General features: G+C 53.7%; 8 protein-coding genes and 2 non-coding genes across 10 annotated transcripts; 3 read left to right on the top strand and 7 right to left on the bottom strand.

Moving 5' to 3' along the window:
• Positions 1 to 136: 136 nt before the first annotated feature.
• P168DRAFT_t36 lies at positions 137 to 208 on the top strand. Its single transcript has one exon. It is a non-coding gene; the product is annotated as a tRNA-Glu (tRNA).
• A 379-nt stretch (positions 209 to 587) lies between these two features.
• P168DRAFT_264261 (peroxisomal copper amine oxidase) lies at positions 588 to 2,898 on the bottom strand. The gene is made up of 3 exons (XM_024834847.1): positions 2,402 to 2,898; positions 1,084 to 2,334; positions 588 to 1,011 (listed from the first exon to the last, which is right to left on the bottom strand). The coding sequence occupies exons 1-3, from the start codon at positions 2,853 to 2,855 to the stop codon at positions 659 to 661; spliced, it is 2,058 nt and encodes a 685-aa protein (XP_024695880.1). The 5' UTR covers positions 2,856 to 2,898; the 3' UTR covers positions 588 to 658.
• Positions 2,899 to 3,622: 724 nt separating this feature from the next.
• Positions 3,623 to 5,704, bottom strand: P168DRAFT_302246 (CCR4-NOT core DEDD family RNase subunit POP2). Its single transcript, XM_024838636.1, has 2 exons — positions 5,085 to 5,704; positions 3,623 to 5,031 (listed from the first exon to the last, which is right to left on the bottom strand). Exons 1-2 carry the CDS (start codon positions 5,598 to 5,600, stop codon positions 4,054 to 4,056), a joined length of 1,494 nt encoding a protein of 497 aa, XP_024695881.1. The 5' UTR covers positions 5,601 to 5,704; the 3' UTR covers positions 3,623 to 4,053.
• Positions 5,705 to 5,901: 197 nt separating this feature from the next.
• On the top strand, positions 5,902 to 6,651 carry P168DRAFT_324714 (NADH dehydrogenase [ubiquinone] 1 beta subcomplex subunit 3). Its single transcript, XM_024840882.1, has 2 exons — positions 5,902 to 6,132; positions 6,199 to 6,651. The coding sequence occupies exons 1-2, from the start codon at positions 6,038 to 6,040 to the stop codon at positions 6,353 to 6,355; spliced, it is 252 nt and encodes an 83-aa protein (XP_024695882.1). The 5' UTR covers positions 5,902 to 6,037; the 3' UTR covers positions 6,356 to 6,651.
• Positions 6,652 to 6,752: 101 nt separating this feature from the next.
• Positions 6,753 to 8,573, bottom strand: P168DRAFT_287780 (WD40 repeat domain-containing protein). Its single transcript, XM_024836648.1, has one exon. It carries the CDS (start codon positions 8,387 to 8,389, stop codon positions 6,842 to 6,844), a length of 1,548 nt encoding a protein of 515 aa, XP_024695883.1. The 5' UTR covers positions 8,390 to 8,573; the 3' UTR covers positions 6,753 to 6,841.
• A 299-nt stretch (positions 8,574 to 8,872) lies between these two features.
• Positions 8,873 to 11,018, bottom strand: P168DRAFT_302248 (acyl--CoA ligase; the record flags this gene model as incomplete). Its single annotated transcript, XM_024838637.1, has 6 exons — positions 10,642 to 11,018; positions 10,195 to 10,572; positions 9,864 to 10,136; positions 9,651 to 9,813; positions 9,276 to 9,598; positions 8,873 to 9,202 (listed from the first exon to the last, which is right to left on the bottom strand). The coding sequence occupies exons 1-6, from the start codon at positions 10,915 to 10,917 to the stop codon at positions 8,873 to 8,875; spliced, it is 1,743 nt and encodes a 580-aa protein (XP_024695884.1). The 5' UTR covers positions 10,918 to 11,018.
• Positions 11,019 to 11,405: 387 nt separating this feature from the next.
• On the top strand, positions 11,406 to 14,833 carry P168DRAFT_309108 (uncharacterized protein; the record flags this gene model as incomplete). Its single annotated transcript, XM_024839263.1, has 11 exons — positions 11,406 to 11,414; positions 11,768 to 11,862; positions 12,040 to 12,090; positions 12,413 to 12,431; positions 12,483 to 12,631; positions 12,689 to 12,816; positions 12,864 to 13,052; positions 13,089 to 13,729; positions 13,872 to 14,054; positions 14,099 to 14,449; positions 14,496 to 14,833. The coding sequence occupies 11 exons, from the start codon at positions 11,406 to 11,408 to the stop codon at positions 14,628 to 14,630; spliced, it is 1,950 nt and encodes a 649-aa protein (XP_024695885.1). The 3' UTR covers positions 14,631 to 14,833.
• Positions 14,834 to 15,231: 398 nt separating this feature from the next.
• P168DRAFT_302249 (uncharacterized protein) lies at positions 15,232 to 16,810 on the bottom strand. Its single transcript, XM_024838638.1, has 2 exons — positions 15,729 to 16,810; positions 15,232 to 15,575 (listed from the first exon to the last, which is right to left on the bottom strand). Exons 1-2 carry the CDS (start codon positions 16,780 to 16,782, stop codon positions 15,319 to 15,321), a joined length of 1,311 nt encoding a protein of 436 aa, XP_024695886.1. The 5' UTR covers positions 16,783 to 16,810; the 3' UTR covers positions 15,232 to 15,318.
• A 1,448-nt stretch (positions 16,811 to 18,258) lies between these two features.
• Positions 18,259 to 18,332, bottom strand: P168DRAFT_t41. The gene has a single exon. It is a non-coding gene; the product is annotated as a tRNA-Val (tRNA).
• Positions 18,333 to 19,046: 714 nt separating this feature from the next.
• Positions 19,047 to 20,947, bottom strand: P168DRAFT_92564 (uncharacterized protein). Its single transcript, XM_024842218.1, has 3 exons — positions 20,249 to 20,947; positions 19,476 to 20,116; positions 19,047 to 19,413 (listed from the first exon to the last, which is right to left on the bottom strand). Exons 1-3 carry the CDS (start codon positions 20,832 to 20,834, stop codon positions 19,330 to 19,332), a joined length of 1,311 nt encoding a protein of 436 aa, XP_024695887.1. The 5' UTR covers positions 20,835 to 20,947; the 3' UTR covers positions 19,047 to 19,329.
• Between the last annotated feature and the right edge of the window lie 754 nt (positions 20,948 to 21,701).

Genomic DNA, 21,701 nt, shown 5'->3' on the forward strand with positions numbered 1-21,701 from the left:
TTTAAGCTCTCAAACCCAGGACAGCGAGTCAACAACCAATCAATTACACGGGAGCCAACCGGAGGCCCCACATGCCGATCCACTGATAGCGTCCTCCCCTATTATAACCAACTCCGCAATCATCTTTCGACAACCATCCGATATGGTGTAATGGTTAACATCGCCGTCTCTCACACGGCAGCTCGGGGTTCGATTCCCCGTATCGGAAGATATTTCTTTTTGTTTTTCATCATCTTTATTTTTACTTTTTTGAGGGGGTTGAATGATTAGGATGATATATGCTAATTAACGTATTTCGTTGGGCGTCATCAATGGTTATTGTATTTGCTTTAATTGGTTTTCAATATGGGGCTGCTACGCTAGTACTATATATGTAGGCTGGGTCAACTGTCAGCCCACTGTACTGCAACTATAAACTAGGCTTTTTGATAAAGCAAGACATATATATTTCCATATACTCACTCACCTGTTACAACCACTGAGGTCAGTCAACTCAACTGCTGCTTGACCGTATGGACGATGAATGACATGTGATAATGAAGTATCAATCCAATTACACCATATGCTACATACAAAGATAAAACAAACCCCAATCAAAAATGCATCCAAAACATCATTCATAACAGACATAGCACCCCCCCCTCTCCAAAACGAAGTATCAAACCAACCGACTCGACCCATCCCCCTTCCCACTACAAGACGAACAAGAAGACTTCCCCGCCGCCACCTGCGACGGCGACCTCGCGAAACTCGGCGGCACGTCCAAAACGGGATTGCGCGTGAAGAAGTTCCGCGGACGGAGAAGCAGCGTCATGGGCTCCGCTGGCATGATGGGATAGTCCTCGGGGGAGGGGAAATGGGTTAGCCCGAAGGTGTGCCAGAGGACGACGTCGGTGTTGTCGATGGAGGAGTCTGGGCCGGCAGATTCGATCCAGGCTGGGAGGCCTTGGGAGGGTTCGCCGGAGGTTTGGGGTACGTGTCGGCCTGCGGGGTGGATTTGGTCGTCGGAGTCTGTTGCGTTGGTTAGTTTACAGTGCTAGAATGTGATTGGAATGGGAATATGGGTGGTGATGGAAGACGTACACTTTGTGACGTGCACGGCGTGGCGAGCGAATCCGGCTCGTTTCCAGACGAGGCCGCCTTCCTTGGGTAGCAATGGTGGGACTTCGCGACTGACTAGCTTGTAGCATACAGGCTTCTTGCTGTAAGGGTTAAGCTTGTTGGTATTGGCCATTTCCCAAGTCCGGCTGGTGCTGCCGTCGTAGTCGGACATTGCCTCGCGCGGAGTGCTGAATTTGGTCTTTTGCGCGTAGAACGCATTGCCGTACTTGCTCTCGGGACTGCCTACTTCGCCCGGCCCGCGGACGGCGTCGACCTGGAAGACGGTGTTGTTGGGCCCGTCTACATTCGGGTCGACACGGAGGCAGAACAGGTGCTGGTGGTTGTGCGCGTTGACGCCGGGGTAGACTTCCGTGCCCCAGCCGTGGGTGTCCTCTCCAGGGTTCATAGCGTATGTGTTGAGGATGCCGGTTAGTTTGATGTCTAGCTGGACGGTGCCGTCTTGGTGGAAGATCCAGTACACGCAGTACTCGTAGTTGGCGGCCGTGAAGATGTGCGAGATGATGAGTTTCCGGCCGCGTGTGACGACCATCGACTCGTCTCGGAAGTCTGTGTGTTTGAACAGGATTCCTGCGTCTTCTTCGTGGATGCAGATGGCGTTCTTTACGATGGTGCTGGCGCCTGCGCGGTTGACGAACGCTGCGTCCATGTAGTGGATTGCACCCTTGCAGTCACAGCCTAGGGATAGGCTGTTTGTCATGTAGCCTCCGCCGTACTCGCCCAGGTCGAAGGCGTGCTTCCGCTGGTGCGGATGCTCCGGGTTTCCGTACGGCACGACCATTTCAGCCAAAGACAGACGGTAGAAGACGGGGCGAACATCGCCTCTATCGTTGAAGGTGATATTGTTCAGCACGATTCCCTCGCGGTAGTTGAACCCAACGTGGATGCTCCAGTTTTGCCACTCGATGACACGCCCGGTCATCTTGAACGAGACGCCCTCTGGCTGCGTAATGTGGATCGGCTTCAGATCCTGTCTGAAACCACCTTCCTTTTCAATCGCCGCTGGCAGGTAGTTGTTGGGGGCGGCTTTGCTGAGGGGTCGTCGGATAGGCGGTACGTCAATGTGGATGATCTGCTTCGTCTCGGCGTTGAAGATGGGGCAGAAGTCTAATGGGTATGTGTACTGGGAGTCGTCGACATGGGGGCGGTAGTACATGAGAGCCTGCTGCAGGCGAATGTCGGTGCCAAACCGCTCGTCGTACCCAATTGTCCAAGCTGCATTGACCATCAGCAATGTCATACTTCACATAATGGACCATCCCCGATAAGAATGGCAACTCACGATCACAATAAACCTTATGCATATCCTCCCTAGGGATTCCGATAATCCCACACTGCTCGATCACCTTGGGATCCTGGCGGACAACATGCTCCACCTCCTGCAGATCCTCCATAGTGATAATGGGCTGCACGCCCGGAGTATGCTGCCACTGGGTGACCTTTTTCTGGTCTAGGTCCACGAGCCCATCGTACACCTTCCCGCCTGGAGCGATGGCAACAACCTCAGCAGCGCGAGCCGGGAGAGGGGCCGTTTGCGGGTTTTCTAGCCATGCCATCATCTCCGCCTTGCGAGGCTCGAAGAGACCGACGGCGTTGAAGTTGACCTTGCCATGTTCGTTGCGGACGAGAGCGACGACCGTGTCGATTTCCGCGGTGGAGAGAGGGTCGAAGGGATGGGGCGGCGGAGATGAGCCGTTGACCTGGTGGGTCAACTGTTGAAGTCGGTCGAGGACCATTGCTTATGAGGGACTTTGTCTCGAGATTCGTTGAGGAGAAAAGGTTGCGCGTGTGTTCGTCAGGTGTGATGTATAGTAGGGTTGATCTGATTGTTGCGGGGTTGAGATCGAGTAATGTTGCACAGCGTCACGAAGGGGAGGGAATTCAGTCCAGAAAACAATTACGGTGATAGTAATGAGTATAATCTCTCCTCTGTTCAGAAGGTTCCATCAAGCGAAAGAAGACCATCTTATAAGCTGCAGCATGGCAGCTCCAAATCCAGGATAACCAGCGATAGCGACATCATCGTTATCGCGTATCCGATAAGATCGCTCGGATTCCTTTACCAGATCGAGTCTAGCGGGTCCTGTCGTCTCGATGACCCCGAATAGAGTAATGCGAACCACATGTGCAGCGTCGGTCTTCTTGTCGTGTTGATGGAGGGTGGAACAGTGCGGGGATATAGTTTAACATCGGATACCCTTGCCTATTTCTGTGGTTGTGAGGGGGTGTCAGTGGCAATTTGCATGGAGAGAGCTGATGCTGGTACACGGGCTGTCGCTGTCTGTATCTAGGATAGTTGGCAATTGGTGTACAGTCTTATAGAGTCGACGGGGCTTGATAGCGCAAGGGAAAACATCACTCTGGGAGACGTCGGGAAAGCCTCAAATCCACCCGAGTCGTGGCGTAAACACCGTATAACCTAGTAGATAACCCAGACTAGGGATACCTACGCCAAACACACAATCATAAATAGACGAGCCCAGGATAAGATAAAAATAAAGATACCATTCCGGCCACCTTAAAAAACACAAATGGCAATGAGAAAAGCACCATGCACTCCTCACAAACACCCGCCTCCGGAGACAAACGCGAAGACATTCCAGGGGACAAACCCCATGGACGAACCAGGAAACGCACGACCAAGCAGCAAACGCAGAAGAAACCAAACGAGGCACCCATGGTGAGCAATGCCTTATGCTATGTACAACCATCGTATCGCATCGAACCCACAATCCGTTGGCCCAAACGTAACAGAAAAGAGAATGTATAAAAGAAAAAGTCATCGACGAAGGTGGCTACCAACGCCAAAATGAACAGGGAAGCGTGCAACTGATCAGTGTAGATGTAGTCGCCAACTGGAGACGTAGTCTAGGAAAGAGACTGAATGGAGCCGACGAGAAATCAAATCAACGAGAAGCAGGGAGGAAGAAAACCTCATGCTTTGCCGATTTGGAACGCACCGAGCACTCCACCAACCCCGCCAGGAGTCATGGCACCCATGTGCTGGGGAGTCTGATTTCCAGCATTAGGCGTGCCCGGCGTGCCGGCAGCGGAATAGATCGTGGCACCATTGAGATTGGGCGTTTGATGGGGCTGCATGTGGTACATCAACGACGGCATCTGGCCATTAAGACCCCAGATCTGCCCGGAGTACTTGGACTCATCGATCGTGCCGTTAAAGACCAGCTGACGCATCTTCCAGTAAATCTCGCCGGTGACGAGCGAGTCGGACCCGGCCTGATGGGCAATGCCCACCCGCTTCACGCCGAGTTCGTCCGCAATATCCTGCAGCCCCGATTTTTGACCCAAGCTGGCGAGGATCTGCATTGCAGCTGGGGTGAGCGGAGAGTCGTTGACCGCTTGATTGCGTCCCGCGTGCTTCATCAGGTATTTGATGTCATACAGGGACGGGAAGAAGATATTGAGCAGCTTGTGGAAGGCCTCTTCGGTCTCGGGCAGCGATCGGCAGAGCATGATCTTCATCAGGTAGCCAAAATCGTAGCCCGAGTGGAAGGACACCCAGTGGACATCGTCCAGCAACACGAGGCCCGAGCTGATCAACAGCGACCCGAATTCCAACGGGTCGATCCCGTTCTTATCGTGCATGTTGAAATCGATACCCGCCTTGGCCAGCATGGTCGTCGACTCCTGCGCATACATGTCGTCCTCCAGGGAAAACCGGAAGTTGAACTGCCAGGTGCACGGAGCCGGGGCCAGGCTGTTCCCGAGAGGCTGGCCATTCCCATCCGTGGCATTGGGCGGGGGCACCTCTCCCTCGGGGGAGAAAAGAGTGATCCCCAGCTGAATCATCTTCAAGAGGTCGACATTACACCGGAGGGTCTGGTAGTGGTAGTCTGCTTTATTCGTGAAGGTACCGATAGGGCGGGCAACAATGCCAGGAAATTCGGTGTCCTGAGCGAGCGTTAGTCCTCGTCAAACAAAAGAAGCAGTGACCATCAACTTACCATGCTGATATACGGATATTTCTCCACCAGTTGCCTCAACACGGCCATCTCCTGCGCCAGATTGTGCTTCCACACGTCGCGAATCCTCGTCTTGACGGCACCGGCCTTCGACTCCAACGCTAACCGGCCATCGTGGGCCTGATGTAGCTGCTGTTGCTGCATCTGGGCCCCTCTCGCGAAGCCCATTTGCGCCGCATGGCTGGCGAGGCCCGTGCCTCCGCCATCACCCCCAAACGCAGCGACCGACATGCCATTAGCGATTCCGGTGCCGGACAGCGTGAAGGGATTGATATTAGTGTTGGGATTCCCGGCGGCGAATCCCGGGTGACCACCCAGGGAGGGAGGCGGGAGAGCTGTGTTGGCCGACTGGGCGTGGGCCGGATGGTGTTGGGCCGGATGGTGCTGGGCTTGCTGCTGCTGCTGCTGCTGCTGTTGCTGTTGCAAATGGGCCTGTTGTAAATGGGAATAAGGAGCCCCTAGGCCAGTGGGCCCGTATCTGCCGACGGGAGGGGGCATCGTGTAGTTGAGGAAGATGCGGAGGGCGGGTCATGCATTTGATATTGACACACAGAGAGGGAAGGTCAGTAGTGGCCGAGGGAGGTTGCGATGTGGGAAGGAAAGGTTGGATTGGGTAAAGGATCAGGTTAGGTCGGGATTGAGTGGAGTCGAAGGGTGGTCGACAGTTTGACAGGCAGAATGATGGAAATGGCAGGCGGTGGAAGTAGTAATTGACCGCCCGATCTGAATCAGGATTAGCGCGCCAAGTCCCAGTTCGCTCGCTCTCTCTGTACAGCTTCAACTTCCACTCTCGCTGTCTCTCTCGGTCTTGCTCCCCACTTGCTCTCCCTCCCAATTGCACTTCGGATCCTGCGGACTCACACGCTCGTCCGTATACCTTCTCAACCCGCAACCTTTCTCGGATCCCATCCCACCCCACAAATACACCTCCCACCATGGTCCCCAACCCCACCGGTTTCGACCTTCGCGAATTCAAGGCCGCCGCTTCCCCGCGGTCAGCCTACGCCAAGAGGGATCCCTGGGCCCGCTAGTACGTGTGATCTGGACCCATCTCCGACAGACTCCGTGGCTCAATGACTGACTGACCTTCTTCCAGTGAGACCTGGCGGTATACCGGCCCCTTCAGCCGCTTCAACCGTTTCAAGCGCATCTTCCCCGGCCTCGGGATCGCGACCGTTGCGTTCGCCGGCTACTGCACATACGAGCACTTCTTCCTCCAGGATGATCATCACCACGGCGAGGCCCACCACTAAGCAATTGATGTGGGAGGACCGGATATGGATATGAAGGTGAATGGGGTTGGTAGCCGAGGCACGGGAGATGTGCAGATACCCCGGGATGAAATCAGGATGTGGTGGCTGTACTCATAGAAGAGTTTAGGGGTGTTTCTTGAAAGCACGAAAAAAGAGAAGAGGGGACTCTCGGCTCTCGTGGGAGTCGACTATCCGTTGATCACCGGGTGGGCCCTAGCTCCCTACAAACGGCGCTTGGGTTGTTTTATTTGTTGGTTGTATATAGTATCGTTTGTTGTTACATGAAGACTCATTTTTATGGTCTTGTGGTTTTTCTTTTATGGTCTAGAATTAGGCTGCTGCTTGTTATCGGCAGTCTGTCTCCCTACTAAAATACTTCTAGGATGTATGATATGATGCGTAACAAGAGATATCTTTTTTAGGTAAAAACTCCAAGACCACTGGTCTATGTACAATTAATTCAATCAAGAGAAGCGTCATACAAAATTATTCTTCAAACACCAGCGAAATCCCGTCGTCACCCGCAGTGACAACCCGCTTTCCATCGAAGCCCTGCACAAAGCCCATGATACCACCGGACTGCTCCCCCTCGTTGTTCTCAGTGAGGCCCAGATGACCCCTCCACTCGGACAGCAAGCCCTGCCCCGCAGCCGTCGTTCCGCCACGGGCATCCCAGCGTCTGACAACGCCGTCGATACCCACAGAGGTCAGCAGCCACGTCCGGCCCTGGCCAGCAGACGCAGAAGCCAGGGGACCGGGGCGGCCCACCGACGACGCCGCCGAGCGGTTCTGCAGGAACTCGACCTTGACAACAGCGGCTTCATGGGCCTCCTTGATATGCCGACGGATGGCAAAGCGATGAGCGGTATCGAACAGCGTGATCGACCCGTCCACCGACCCGGCCGCAAGGAAGTTCAGCGGCGGCGCGGAGAAGCTCAGCGTCTCAACGCCGTCCGTCTGCGCCTGCAGCGAGGCAAGGAGCGTGCCTGCGGCAGAGGCGCCCGTCGACGCTTGGGAGGCGGTTGCCTTGCCCTTGGCTTTCGGTGCCGCCGCGGCGCCGCCAACCCGCGGAAGACCGACCACCTTGATGTGGCCCTCCGCGCCGCCGACAGCCGCAAATCCACCGCTGGGAGCGACGGCAACGGAGTACAGCCCCCCCTCGACGGCGAATCGCTGATCCTCGGGCGTCAGCCCCACGACGGCACTGGTGCCGGTCGAGTAGGAGATTCCGGCGGCGGCGGCGGCACCGAAGACGTCGTACACGTAGAAAGTGCCATCCTCCGAGACGGTGGCCAGGAGGTTTCCATCGGGGGTCCAAGCGCCAGCGGTGCAGGAGCCGGTATGTTGGAAGAAGGACTGGATGATGGAGATGGGCTCGGCGGAGTCATTGTGGTCAATGCGGAAGACCCATGCGCTGCCGTCGTTCGCGCCCACAGCCACCACGTTCTTCTTCTCCTCACCGTTGTTCTCATACGGACACACGGAAATCCAGTTGATTTCCTCCACCTCCTGCGCCTCCGCGACGAAGCCCCACGTAAGCCCCGTCAGCTGGGGCGAGGTATCGCGCCATACGCGCAGCCGGCCGTCCAGACCTCCCGTCACGACGTATTCGCCCTTGGGCTCGGTGAACGCAATCGCGTTGACGGAGTCGGTGTGTCCATCCATCTTGACGAGCGGTTGCAGGGACTTGCGCTCCTGCTTGGGCTGCGGGTTCGACTCGTAGCTCTGGGGCAGGACGGGGCGCTCGTTCTGCGGGGTCGAGTCGAAGATGTATGCGCTGTCGTCGCCGGAGCCGGTCGCGACGATGGCGTTGTGGATGGGGTGCTGGGCGATGCAGAAGAGCGAGTCGGAGTGCAGGTCGAAGTGGGCGGCGGAGTCGTTTTGCAGGAGGATTTCCTGGTCTTCGAATGTCATCTCTTGGTCTTCGCCGTCGGACTCCATTGGGTGGTCTTCATCTTGGCCGACGATTTCTTCGCCTTCGTCGGCGCCGAGGAAGACGTCGTCTTCGTGGTGGGGGTCTTGCGAGGAAGACATTGTAGGTTGGTTTGGAGGTATACTAGGGCTGGGAAAAAAATGTGGTTGTTGATGAGAGAGTGGGAGGGAGGCACAAAGGAGGAAGAAAAGGAGGAAAAGTGAGTCACAACAGTATTGATAATGTTAGATCACCAACAACAGCAGGAATAAAAAGAAAATATAAGAATCTATAAACGCAGGAAATTTTTGCTGATTGACGAATTTACTATGGCGATAAAAGTCCCCGCTTAGAAATCTGAATCTCCCCGCGCTGCAAGGCAAACACTGCAAACACGTCGATGCATTCGGTATGGTCAATTAGATAGTAGAACAATGTTGTAGATGGTTCGGATCTAGATGTCATCACCACGAGGGAGACAGACATGACGTGGAATTTATCATCTTGAGTTTAATATATCCAATCTCTCAGTCTACCCGCCTCTCTATATATACACCTCGCTAGGTAGGATCGATATTCATAGCCCAATTCGATGAACATCCAACTCAAAGCTTGACCCCAGCACGTCTGCGCGCTTCCTTCTCCTGGTCCCGCAGAAGACGGCGCAAGATCTTGCCACTAGGGCTCTTGGGGACAGCGTCAACGAACCGGACACCGCCCTTCAGCCACTTATGGCGCGCTTTGTGGTCTTCCACGTGCTTCATAATGGACTTGGCGATGGCCTCGTCGTCGGTCCCAGCGGAGACGGACTTGGTCACGATGGCCTTGGGGACCTCTCCGGCGGATGCGTCAGGGATTGCGATGACGGCACAGTCGGCGACTGCGGGGTGGGTCAGGAGGTGAGCTTCGAGCTCGGCGGGAGCGACTTGCAGGCCCTGCAGACATGACATTGTGTGGTTAACTCGAGTTTTGCCCAAGCGCTTAAAGTAGGGGTGAGGGAATACTTACCTTCACCTTGATTAATTCCTTGATCCGGTCGACGATGAAAATATGCTCGACATTCTTGGGGCTCAAGCGCACAACGGCTTCGTCACCGGTGCGCATCCAGCCGTCCTCGAACGTCTCCTTGGTGGCTTTCTCATTGTTCAGGTAGCCAAGGACGACGCTTGGACTGCGAACCACGAGCTCACCGGGGGTATCATAAGCGGTCACCTCTTGGCCTTCTGGGGTCACAATGCGCGCTTCAAACCCCGGGACTAGGCAGCCAGAAGAGCCGAGGAAGATGTCGGTAGGGTGGGTCGAGGAGACCACCGTGCAGGTTTCCGTGAGACCTGAGCCAGCGCATTAATACCACATCCATGAACTGTGGGTGACAAGACTAACCGTAACCTTGCCGGATGGTGACACCCGGGTAGACCTTTTGGAAGTCTGCCGCGGTTTCCATTCCCAGGGGTGCCGCCCCAGTAAACAATGAGGTGACGGAACTGAGGTCAAATTTGGAGCAAACTTCGTGGTTGCGCAGCATTGCAATGATGATTGGGGGGACCTGCCCAATATCAGCATCGTAATCATCATTTTGTTTCTTACATGACTAACCAAGAATAGAGCGGAGATCTTGAAGTTTTGGATAGCCGTGAGGTACGACTTCATCTCGAACTTGGGGAGCACGATGGTCTGATCACCCCGGAATGTTCCGACATGACAGATGACTACCAAGGCGTAGATATGGCTCTGGGGAAGCAGGCCCAAGGAAACCTCCGTGTACGGGGTTTTGCTCCCGGCAGAGAGATGATCCCGCCAAGACTGTTCGAAGCTCGAGATCTGAAGCACGTTGGCAATGACATTGCGGTGCGAGATCTTGACTCCTTTCTGGAAGACGCAAATACGGTCAGATGATCCTATGGCAGACACTGGGGTTTGTACGCACCGGCAACCCAGATGTGCCACTCGAATAACACAGAAACGCGGTGCGACGGGTGCCTTCTCCTGGGCCCCAGTTGAGATTCTCCAGCACCGGCAGGGCGCTGCCCTCCTGGACAAAATTTTCCAAGGTTTTGTAACCGGGGGCCTTTGCGCCCTCGGTGATCTGGGGAGGCAGCTCAATCAGGTAGATGCGGTTCTTGGGCAAACCCGCCATGGAAGCCGCCTCCAAAGCGGTCGACAGCAGAGGGAGACAGGTGAACAGCGCTGTGGCCTTGGAGTCCAGCAACTGGTGCTTCAGCTCGGCGGCGGAATAGGCCGCGTTGGCGGGGGAGACGACGCCCCCTAACCGGTGTGTCGCCCATGACAGGGGCAACGTATCGATCTATCAGCGAAGTTAGTTGGTTATGTATGATTTACTTTTTCTTTTACCCCCCTGGGGATCATCACTTACTGTATTCAAACTGAAAACACCCAGCACCTTGTCCCATTCCGTACCTTGGTTGGGCTGCCAGTTGAATTCCTTGGATAGGGCTCGAGACAAGTGCTCGACGCGAGTCACCACCTCCGACGGGGAGTAAGATCTCCCCGAGATGCCACACGTGTAGGGATGTCTGGACTGGTTGAAAGGAGTGCGACCATGCGACTCCGAGAGCATAAATTCGCTAATGGGAATATTGTCGGGAATCGGGGGCAGCTCGCCTGCCGAGCTGGGAGGAGTGAAGACCATTGTGAACCTCCGTCTAATCCGATGTTTACGATAGAGAAGGGAAAGAGAGAAGAGGAGAAAGAATGGACCGAAGTCACCGGGCAATAAATTCGAACGTGCGGGGAGAGAGGAGGAGGGAAGATCCTCGGTGGTGGGCGCGTTAAATATAGGATTTAGGGGCAATCCTGAGTGCGGGGAAAGCTCCCTTCTCGGTAATAAATCGTTTGCCGAACTCGAATGGATATGAATGCTTTAGCACAGCCCTCGGGGTGAGACCGATCGTTTAGATAGGTTGGTTTTCTTGGACACTATCCGCCGAGGCAATATCAAGTACTATTCCAATACTTTTGACTCTGGAATGCCCTGATGAGAACCCCTGAGTTGATTAGTAGTTCTGATATCCTCGGGTTCAGTTTGTTGGTTATCGGAAAGATTATGCCGAGAGCGACCAACAGGATCGGCCGCCATGTTTTAGTTCTGGGTTTAGTGGCGGTTTCTGATCCACTTGGATGGCCAGAGTAGATGCATACCATCTTTAGCTGCAGTATCAAGCTGCCTTGCGTCCACATCGTTCGTGTTGACAATTTGATATGGGCTACCCATTTGTACTTGCTCAAAACACCAGGGATTTGAGTAATCAAGTCCATCTTGGATTCAATCGGTATCTGCGACTAGATTAATCAGGCTTTGGGTGCTGTCAACTCAATGTATGGAAGATCGATGACAGGATGAGGTATTGGAAGTATAATCGACCACGATGAAGTAATAAAAATAGTGCAAGTTCAGGCTGCCATCTGGTGGCCTCAGTCTTCCATCTCAACCTTTTTCTTTTCTCCTTACTTCTTCATCTTCATCTTTTCTCCATCTCCAGCATCATCTTCCCCCCCTTCCGTTCTCCTCGGTCCCCCGTTCTTCTCCGTTCAGAACATCTCGCCTATCTTCCTGCCCCTTATATGCCACCACCACGTCTACTTCCATATAACCACTGTACTCACTCCCATCTTTCTAGTCCACATCTACTTTGCGCTGCCCAGTTTTACCCCAGGACCGTGAGCAAACTCGATCTGAGTATACTCGGTGTGCAACTGGACAGATTGAGCAAAACTAGGTAAGTATTCAATTCTACAAGAAGACTCCTTTTAGTCACGCGACATCTGACGGACCAAGTCTTACTTCCCGTGACGGTCACTTGCTGTGTCATGGATGCCTAAGCTACCTGAAATGATACAAAAAATGGCACCCACAAAGAAGCCAGTAACCAAGCACCAGGCTGTAATATCGGGGCGCGTACTTCGCTCAGGAAACAGCTCTTCTGCAGGTACGTCTCTCAATCTCTAGAAAGAAGAACTTCTATCAAGTGCCAAGCAGAAGTGGCGTAGACCTCTTACTTAGAATTGCTGCCATTGGGCGTGTATGTCTAACATCCAATAGTCACACTTGATCCGTCGAAGATTGCAAGTCTGGTCGAGGAGGTGGTGAATCCAATCCCCGTGACTCCAATCCCGGTGGATGGAAGTCCTCCAGCGTGGGCTGAGGTTCGTTACTTACCGTCCTCTACTTAAATACCCTCAACTGAAAGGCACCAGTGTCGTCCTGAGCTTTGCGATGCTCTTCCTTGGTTCCGTTCCGTTCAAGGAGGTGTGTACCATTCCGGGAACATCTGCTTTGGGTTTCTTCTCGACGCCGACTGTGGCATACGTTCCCACATCGACGATGAAGTGATCATAACCCGCGTGTAGGTGACCCCTTACCTGTTTCTAGGGCATGACTGAGGCTAACCTGAGCTGAACAGAGGAGGCGGCTGCACTAAAGATGCGCAGGGAAACCTGACCCTGGTTAAGGATCAAGATTGCGACGGTTCCACTCTGACCAGTCTCTATAACAGCAGGGAGCTTAAGATCCCCATCGGTATAATCATAGGTAAGCTTCCTGAGTATGACTAAAAGGATGACATCAACCTCGTACAGGGAATCGCAACACGGTCCTGGGAAGACAACTCCCCCATCGGTATAACGTGATGGATTACTTTCTCATTTCTGACATATGGTTTGAGAAGGTCGGGGAGAGGAAAGGGGCAAAAGTCCGGTTTGAAAAGCTAGACCTGAGCAAAAAAAGCTGGTGGGCTGTCAAGGGATCCCCGGAGCCCGTGCCTTATAGTATGCGTGATAACAACCACGCTCAGCTCCAGGTAGAAGCGTGCTTTGATTGCGGCATGACAAGCACACAGATTTACAACGAGGGCTGGATGTGTCTCAGTCCGGGTTGCAGGAAGTTCTGGAAGTTCGACGGAGCAGCTCCAGTGGCTCTCACATTCCACTCTAACTTTCTGAGCTATCGGATGGCTCCATCGGAACACATAAGACAGCATTACAGTCTTGTGCCAGACTTGCTATCGTCACTCAAGGAGAGTACCCTTCGCATTTCATGGAGAGGTATAGTGTGTCCTTGGTGCTCCAAATGCATATCTCGCAGACTCTGGCAAGGCTGGAAATGCAGAGATGACGACATTGCTTCAGGCCAGCCAGACAATCCCTGCCTATATCAGAAAATGATACCCATGGACGTACTCTCTCTGCGATCAGTGATTGATGAATTCGAGATCAGTCCAATCAAGCGGGCTCTATATTTTGATCCCAAATATCTTATCCCAGAGGTTGATGACATAACATTATATCCATACAGAAAACTCACTTACAACATTCCTCGGGTCGGATCAATCACTCATCTAGTCTCCAATAGGGCTATTAATAGCCGTGTCAACGGTCCAAACGATTTATTCGACCAGTTACAGCAGACTGACCTTGGTTTGCGGCGCTATCCCTTGCAGAAGAGTGTTGGTGAGTTCAGTACACGCTGGGATAATGAAAGCTAATGGTCACTACTCTTAGTTGCTAGTACACTTACAGCCCACTTTGCCGTCAATTATGTAGGAGCCCCACAAAGAATTCAGCTCTAGAAGAAATTAACATCATTAGGGTATGCCGTATAAATATGTTGTTTCGGTAGGCTCCAAAGGGTTCGATGAAGCGCCTAGCGAAATACTACGTGCCTTGGGTCGTCTCAGCTGGGCAACCGAAAAAGCCGTGTCCGCCGGACATCAGCCCCTTCCCCCGAACGAACTGCTACTGCTCGGATATCTGGAGGGAATGAAAATAGGAGTACGTGCAGTAATTCTGGTCTTTGTCAAAGCTAACAATGCTAGTACCATGATGATGGAGAATCCTCACTTGGGCCAACCATCGCAACCCTGTCTCTCGGCGCCAAGTCCACCATGCTCATTCGAATGAAGTATAAATACTACCACGGGCAGAGTAAAGCAAAAGTACCCTTAGCAGATGATCCTATCCTGGAAGGCTGTGAACTCCAGAAGCAGAGGCAGGCCCTCCGAGACCAGCTCATTGGTGGTCATTTAGCGCAAGTGGGTTATGAGAAACGGCTCAAAGAACTCCTCCGACAATGCCGAAACGGAGAGGCCGCACCCACCATCAAAATGGAGCTGAACCACGGGGACCTAGTTGTCATGCATGGGGCAAGACTGCAGAAGTACTTCGAGGTACGTAATTTGCCCCTTAGCGGAGACCAACTCTAACACCCTCTAGCATTCAGTCATACCTGACAGCAGGCTGCGATTCGCCCTGACAGCCCGCTACATCAAACCAGAGGGACTCAGCACCGAAGAACTGAAGAAGGGGCAATTTACCCTCTCACCTGATCAAATCTACGACGGACAGTAATATTATGGCCTGTTGCCAGGCCTGAATCACTTATTGTATTTCTTATATCGAAGTGTGCATCGTTTATGGTACCGACGAACCTGAAAGAGCCAAACAGAGGAAGAAACCAAACCCAGAATGAGACAAAAAGAGGCAAAAAACAGAGACACCGTCTCACATGTTACGGGCTAGCCCTATATCCATACCAGAGAAGACATCATTACCAACCGGAGTTGACGTCTCCATCCCCTTCCCTTCCCCTAGTCACTAGTACTAATACGAACCTGATACGACAAGCTCCTGCGGTGCACTGAGCCGGATACAGAGACGGTAGCGCCGTCCCCTATGTACGGAATACCAAAGGTTAACTTATTACATATATGATCATGACAGTGGCTCCCTCCCAAACTACCTTTGGAGGCGTCACCACCGTATCAAAAGAACCTTGGTTCTTCCATTGCCTCCTCATCCACGAAAGCGTCAGCCAGAAGAGAAAGGGATTTTGATTATTCAGTTTGAGGGTGAGTGAGGAATGTAATGATTGAGTAAAGTGGTAAAGTAATGTAGAGAAACGTAACGCTATCCAGTGAATCCGTCCGTCCATCCATCCATCCATCTTATCCCAATCCATACCAATCCAATCCAATCCAATGCGTCCAATCCCACGACCCACTCACTCACTAACTCACTACCCAGTCCATAACTAAGACTAGACAGCAGGAGCAGTCGTAGCCTCCGGCACAACATCAGCCGCAACAGTGATAGTAGCGACAGCGACCCAGACCTCACCAGGGTTGAGATCACCAGCGGGAGGTGCATTGCCACCGGTAACGACGTTACCATCGTCGTTGTTGTTGGCAGGAGGGGCAGGAGCAGGAGGAGCAGGAGCAGGAGGCGCGGCGGGAGGGGCTGCCTTGACGGGCGCGGGCGCGGCGGTTCCTTGGTCGTAGCATTTGAGGAAGGAGTCTATGAATTTGGGTTGTGGTTAGCGTTTGGTAATGGTTATGGTAATGGGCCATATGGGTTTGGGTTGCAGAACCATAGGTGAGGGGAGGGGAGGTGGGGAGAAACGTCAAAGTAAAAGAAGGAGGAAAAAGAAAAGGGAAAAGAGAAACATACCGGAAGAATAGTAAGCGAAAGTATCAGCGTTATTCAACGCATCCTCCGTACCCAAGGCCAACACATCGTCAATGCCATAGGCGATATCGTCCGTGCCCTGCGTCTCAGAGATAGAAGCGTGGGTGATCTCGTGGAGCGTGACGCTCGCGCGGTCGAGGTAGCCGCAGTCGTTGGAGATAGCCACGGTCTGGTAGTAGGCCGGGCAGTTGACGACCTTGTTCTCGGTGGGGTAGGTGACGGCAGCGATGTTGCCTCCGCAGGCGTCGTCGCCGGACGGCTGGCAGTAGTAGGTGAGGGTGCCGACGGAGTTAGCCTCGGAGGCGACGGCGTCCATGCGGGAGGCGACCTGGTCGCGGGCTGCCTGGTCGGAGGTCTTGAAGTACTTTTCGAAGAGTCCGCTGGTGCCGGCGCGGGCGTCTGCCGCGGCGGCTTGGGCCATCTGCGTGGCGCGGCCGAGGGCGTCGTGCGCGGCTTGGGTGTCTTCTGCGGTGCAGTCGGCGAGGGTGGAGCGCGCGCTGAGCTTGGTGGTGGGGCGGTCCTTGGGGGTCGTGATGGTGATGGTGTTGGTGCGGTAGGCGGCGCGGGCGAACTTCGTGGGATGCTTGCTGGTGGTGTATTCCAGGGCGCTGTTGGCGGCCGCGGTGTAGGTCTCGCCTGCGGTCAGGTCGTAGAAGTCGGCGACGTCGAAGGTGGTGTGCAGGGTCTGGTTGGGGGCGATGTGCGCGAAGGCATCGCGGGAGAGGTGGCTGTTGATGTAGCGGACCTCTGCGCCGTCGAAGAGGGCGTCGTTGTCGCTGGTGATGTTGACCTTGCGCGTGGGGCGCCAGTCCATCAGACCGCCGCTCTTGACGATTTCGAGACTCTCATGACCGGTGTTCGTGATGCGGGCTAGCACGGCGGTGTCGCCCAGCGCGCGCAGACGAACATCCAGGGGGAAACTGATGCCGCCGTCCCGCGGAGGCTCCGAGACCCGTCTCGGGAAGGTGATTGGCTTTCCAGCAGCCAATGTAGTTAAAAGAGCGAAAAGCTGAAATAGGACAAGAAGGGGGGCCATGATGAAGGGAAAGTATATCTATATATAAAGAAAGTAAAAAATGTATAAAAAAAAAAAGGGTAAAAAGAAAGAAAAGAGAATGAAAGATAGGAAGAGAATGCAATGAACAAAGTGGCCTGGTCTCAGATGGCTAAGACGCAGGGCCCCAGGGCTCCTTTATACCACAGCGCAGCGAGATGAGGCGATACTGGGTCCAGGAACCTTGGGCGTTTCAAAACACCTGCCCTAGTCGGTTCTTAGACCTGGGGATAGTCTCCGGATGGGTCACATCACGACCTGGACCACAGCCTGCGGCCCAGCGGCATCGAACATAGTGGCAAGTTGGGCGACAGCCACGAGGGTGGATTCGTTGCGATGCGGTAATCCAGCATGCACCTTCGTCTCCCACATCGTGGCAGATATGTCGGACTTCACGGTGAAGAAATACGCTGACAGCTCTTCTGTTACCGCCGTAGCTATGCGCTGCAGAAGCGCCCATCTCAAGGTAAACAAGAGATCATCAGTGATCTAGGCACGCGGGGCCTCACATTAGAAACAACGGACTGGGTCATCTTCGTTTCAGCTCCGTCTGGCCGCCAGTGGAATCTCCCGGCTATAGTCCGTACGGCATATACCGCAAGGAGGCGGACTGGACTAAGACAGGCCCAGGGCGAGCCCACACCTAGTATATCCAAGGGACGAGCGCCCCACTGCGGTCAACCAACATGTCCAAAGAGGCATGACTCGAAGGAAGTTTTCAATTGTCTTAGATTCCAAAAGGACTAGAGGAGCACCAAGCAACAGACCGAATAGGAAAAGCAGGACCCGCCGGGTCCTGAGCCGTTATTTAGATATCCATAGGATCGACATCCCGATGCAGGAATCGGGGCATATACGGGTGGATCTTCCCCTGGCTGGAAACATGGTAGGCCATTTTTCATACCCCTGACGACCCACCGAACCGGCCATACCATGCCACTAGGTTGTCTTTGACTCCTTGCAGTTGACTGAGTGACTCTCGGTTGACGCAGGAACCCGACGGGACGCAGGGGTGGAAACGGACGTCAGGAAGTTAGACAATGGATTGTAACGAGGAGAATACCGAGTGGGTTGTGGCGTCGGCATTCGAGCGGATGGCGGATTAACACAGTCTTGGTTCCAAGCTTCCATTTCTAGGGAGATGATAGAATTAGAGGGGTTGGCTGATTCGACTGGGCTCAGGGATGGAACGAGCGCTTTCTGGGACACGGCTGCGACGTATAGTGGCTTGGCGATCTTGGGGATGTTTGAGGTTTGAAGATCTTGATAATGAGCCGCGTTTGTTGTCCAACTAGATTCTTTATTTGATAATGATATATGTAGTGTTGTTTAGGGTGTTCATTGTTGGTTCAAGTATCAAAAAGATCAACATGGATAGGAGAGAGGTGGAGAGAGAGAGTCAAGGTACTCCGTAGAGGAAGCAAAAAACGAAGAAGTAACGGAGAAAAAGAAAAAGAATGACCAGTGCCAGGTTCGAACTGGCGACCTTTTCGGTGTTAACGAAACGATATGACCAACTAATCCAACCGGCCATTATTGAAGATACTTTGACCTTGTGAGATATCTGAGCAGCCGGATTGACCTGAAACTGAGAACCCTAACTGAAACGCCCCAACGTCTAGACTGAAGTTTATTTTGACCCTACTATCTGTATACAGTAGACAACCAAGCAATGGTATCATTCCTATCCTATGGGTACTATCCTAAGGTAGCCCGCTATTTCTAATATGTCAATATCAAATCAATCAAGCATCTGTTCGATGCTCATCCCATCCTGTCTGTCTGGTGGTTTCTCTGTATCGTTCAGAAACACAACGCATCCAAGGGGGAAAAGAAAAGTAAAATAAAAAGGGATAGTCAAACCCTCAAATACAACCCGGCCTAGGTCCTCTGTAGTTCGGACGGCGGGTGAAAACTGCAAGAAGAGAAACAGAAACAAGCATAATGAACAGAACAACAACATCGCATCGGATCAATCAGTTGAATCAATCAATCAATCAAGGAATAAAACACAGCACAGCACGAATAAGCCTGCGTAAACATTACAACAGCAGAAAAACTTCCCAAATGTTAACTGCAACACGGGGGGAAAGATTGAATAACAGCAAAGAAGAAAATCAAAAGAAAAAATAAAAGAATCCCCCCGGAAGATAGAACCCATAACGCCGTTTCCAGTGATAAAAAGCCGGGTATATCCAGCACCGTGATGCAAAATGTACGGAGAATAGCAGGAGGCCCAAGTCGAAACCGTGGTAAGGTCCTCCGGTCTCAGGACCAAGGCCTCAACTTCATTTTCATTGTCCCTTTTTCTTTTTTTTGGTGCTTTTCTGGGTTTTTGATTCTGTTCTTTTCAAGTCCGAAACCGGTTCAGAGACAAAAGCAAGATGAAAAAGAAAACAGCCAGAAGAAGAGAAACGAAAAGTCTGTTCTTTTCTTTTTCGGTCCTTGGTTCTTTTTTGGATTTCTGGTTGGTTCGCCCCCCATTCTCATCAACCTGGGGGAATGGACTCGGATGTTGAGGGGTCCCCATTATCTGGCCCCAATCCCGTACATGCCCACCCCGTAGCTTCCTCCGCGGTCCGGGTGAGGGGTCGATATCTTCGAGACATGGTCCTTTGATCCATCATCAGTAAGGCTGCGCGCGTGTCCCCATGTCCCTCCCTCGACTACCCTACCTTCTTTCGCTTCTTCTTCCCCACCCCTTCGCCGTTGGAGTTGAACGCGCCCTCGTCATCGTCGTCCGCAAACCCTTCGCCGTACCCGACAAAGCTGTTCTCGTCGTAATGCCGTTTGCGCCCGCGGCTCGGTCGATTGCGATCCGCATCAGCCGTCGGGGTCCCGTTCGCGGAATTCGGTCCTCGGGCGCCGCTGGGGGCGGACGGGATGGCGGTCGTCTTCTTGCCCGCCTCTGCGCCGCCGTGTTTCGACGGCTTCTCGTGGCCCAGCACATCCTCCCAGTAGTCGTTGTTCGGCACGGCGCCCGGCTCCATCCTCATCGCCTTCATCTGGAGATTGTGCAGCGCGGAATCCATGTCGGCGATCTTGATGTCCTTCCCGTACACCTTCTGGTTCTGCCATTCTTCGTCGGGCCACAAGGTCAGGTGCCGTAACCCGCCGGGCGCCCCCAGTTCTTGTTTGACGGGCTTATTTCGCCCTGCGAGGCCCAGTCCCTTTAGTTTGCCCTCGTACGACTTCCGTAACCGGTTGATCTTCTCCCCCGTGACGGGGTCCATGCGGGCCACCGACTTCGCCACCGGCCCGAGCCCGTACAGCGAGATGAGATCGATCGACGGATCGGGACCAGGTGTGACATGGGCTGTAGGTTCATGGCACAGTGTTAACGAAGCTCACGCCTAGAAGGTTATGGGACAGCGCGCAAAGGCGCAACATGTATGAATGAAAGGGGGGCATCAGCCCGCACCAGTAACTGGTGTTGGGGAGCTCTTACAGCTTTTGCACAGATGGTAAGCCGACGAGAATTCTTTTTGTAGCGAGTCCAGACTCGATATCCGGCCGAGGGCGGTGTCCGTGTCAATGTCCATGGCGTCGCCCGGTCCTCCAAGCTGCCGTTCGTGATCGGTTCGCCGGTTATCTGCGTGTGGTGTCGAGGCATCCGTCAACGCTGCAGCGTCCGGCATCGCCGAAGCGACGGATTTCTCCGCGTGGTCGGCGTCATCGGCGGAGGAGGGCCCCGGAAACTGACCGCTCACGCTGCTCGCCGGGGTGGGAAACGACTGCGGGGGGCCTACGACCGGCTGCTGGGAGGGCTGAGTGGACATGGGAGCCGAGGATGGAGGGGAGGAGACGTTCGCGGGCTGAGAAGTTGTCTGCTGGTTGGGCGATGCTTGCGAGGAAGTGAAGTTGGAGGCATAATTTTGAGCGCTTACCGACATCAACGGTGGCGATGTCGGAGTCTGAGGAATCTGATCGGACACGGGAATCGACGGCTGGATCTCCTTGAGAGAGCCGGCGGCGGGAGAAGACGGTGAAGGAGGCCCTGCTCGGAGTGATACCGATGAGGCGCGATCAGACATGGAGTTTCGGAGGAGAGATCCAAAGGAGACCACGGTCGGCTGACGAAACGCCTAAGGAGGGCGGAACGCAGCTTGCGTCCCACGACCCGTTTCGCGAGATGGCCGAGATTGACAATCCCCAGAAAACAACGGCGGGTCCAGACAGATCCAGAGCGAGGGAGGGGGTGTGATCACACCGGGTCGGGGGGGCGCTCAGGCGGGCGAGCAGGACGTTGGGACGACCCGTCTAGACGAAACACATTCCAGATCGTCGGGGGTTGACTCCTCGTAGCGAACTAACCGAAATAAGAGAGATCGGACAATAGCGAGGCGAATAATTGAGTGGAGAGTGAGATAGTGGCGAGAAGAGCGATGGAAGACGGCGGGAGGAGGGGGTGGTTCGGGGGTTCGTCAATGGAGGTGGTGATGGTGGGAGAGAAACCCTTTGATCCGCCGCTGGAGGAGAAGATGGATTGAATTGGATAGCATGACGGGATGGGACGGGCGCACGTGACCGAGTCCGCGGGACGGGACGGTACGGTACGGTCATGTCTGTATCGTCCATACCGTACAATACGAGAGTCACCTACGCCTTATGGACTCTTCCAAGGTGAAGGATAGCCCTGTCATCCTGTTTCAAAGATCTTTCACATTCTTCCCAATATGAGGCTTGAATGTCTATTAAATGCTGTACACATACGGCGCTCTTCTCGTCCCCTGATATAAAGCTACATACCATGCCACCCCCTACAGTGTCTATCAGTATACACTATGCAGCCGACCAGACAGAATGCGCTCGGTATCAGAGATCGCGATCCGAGACCAAAAAGCGCACGCGAGTCAAAACTCGAGGATTTGCATATCCAACATAAGCAAGCCCCGGTGGTG

Source organism: Aspergillus campestris, assembly GCF_002847485.1.
Source record: "Aspergillus campestris IBT 28561 chromosome Unknown P168scaffold_2, whole genome shotgun sequence".
Lineage (NCBI taxonomy): Eukaryota > Fungi > Ascomycota > Eurotiomycetes > Eurotiales > Aspergillaceae > Aspergillus > Aspergillus campestris.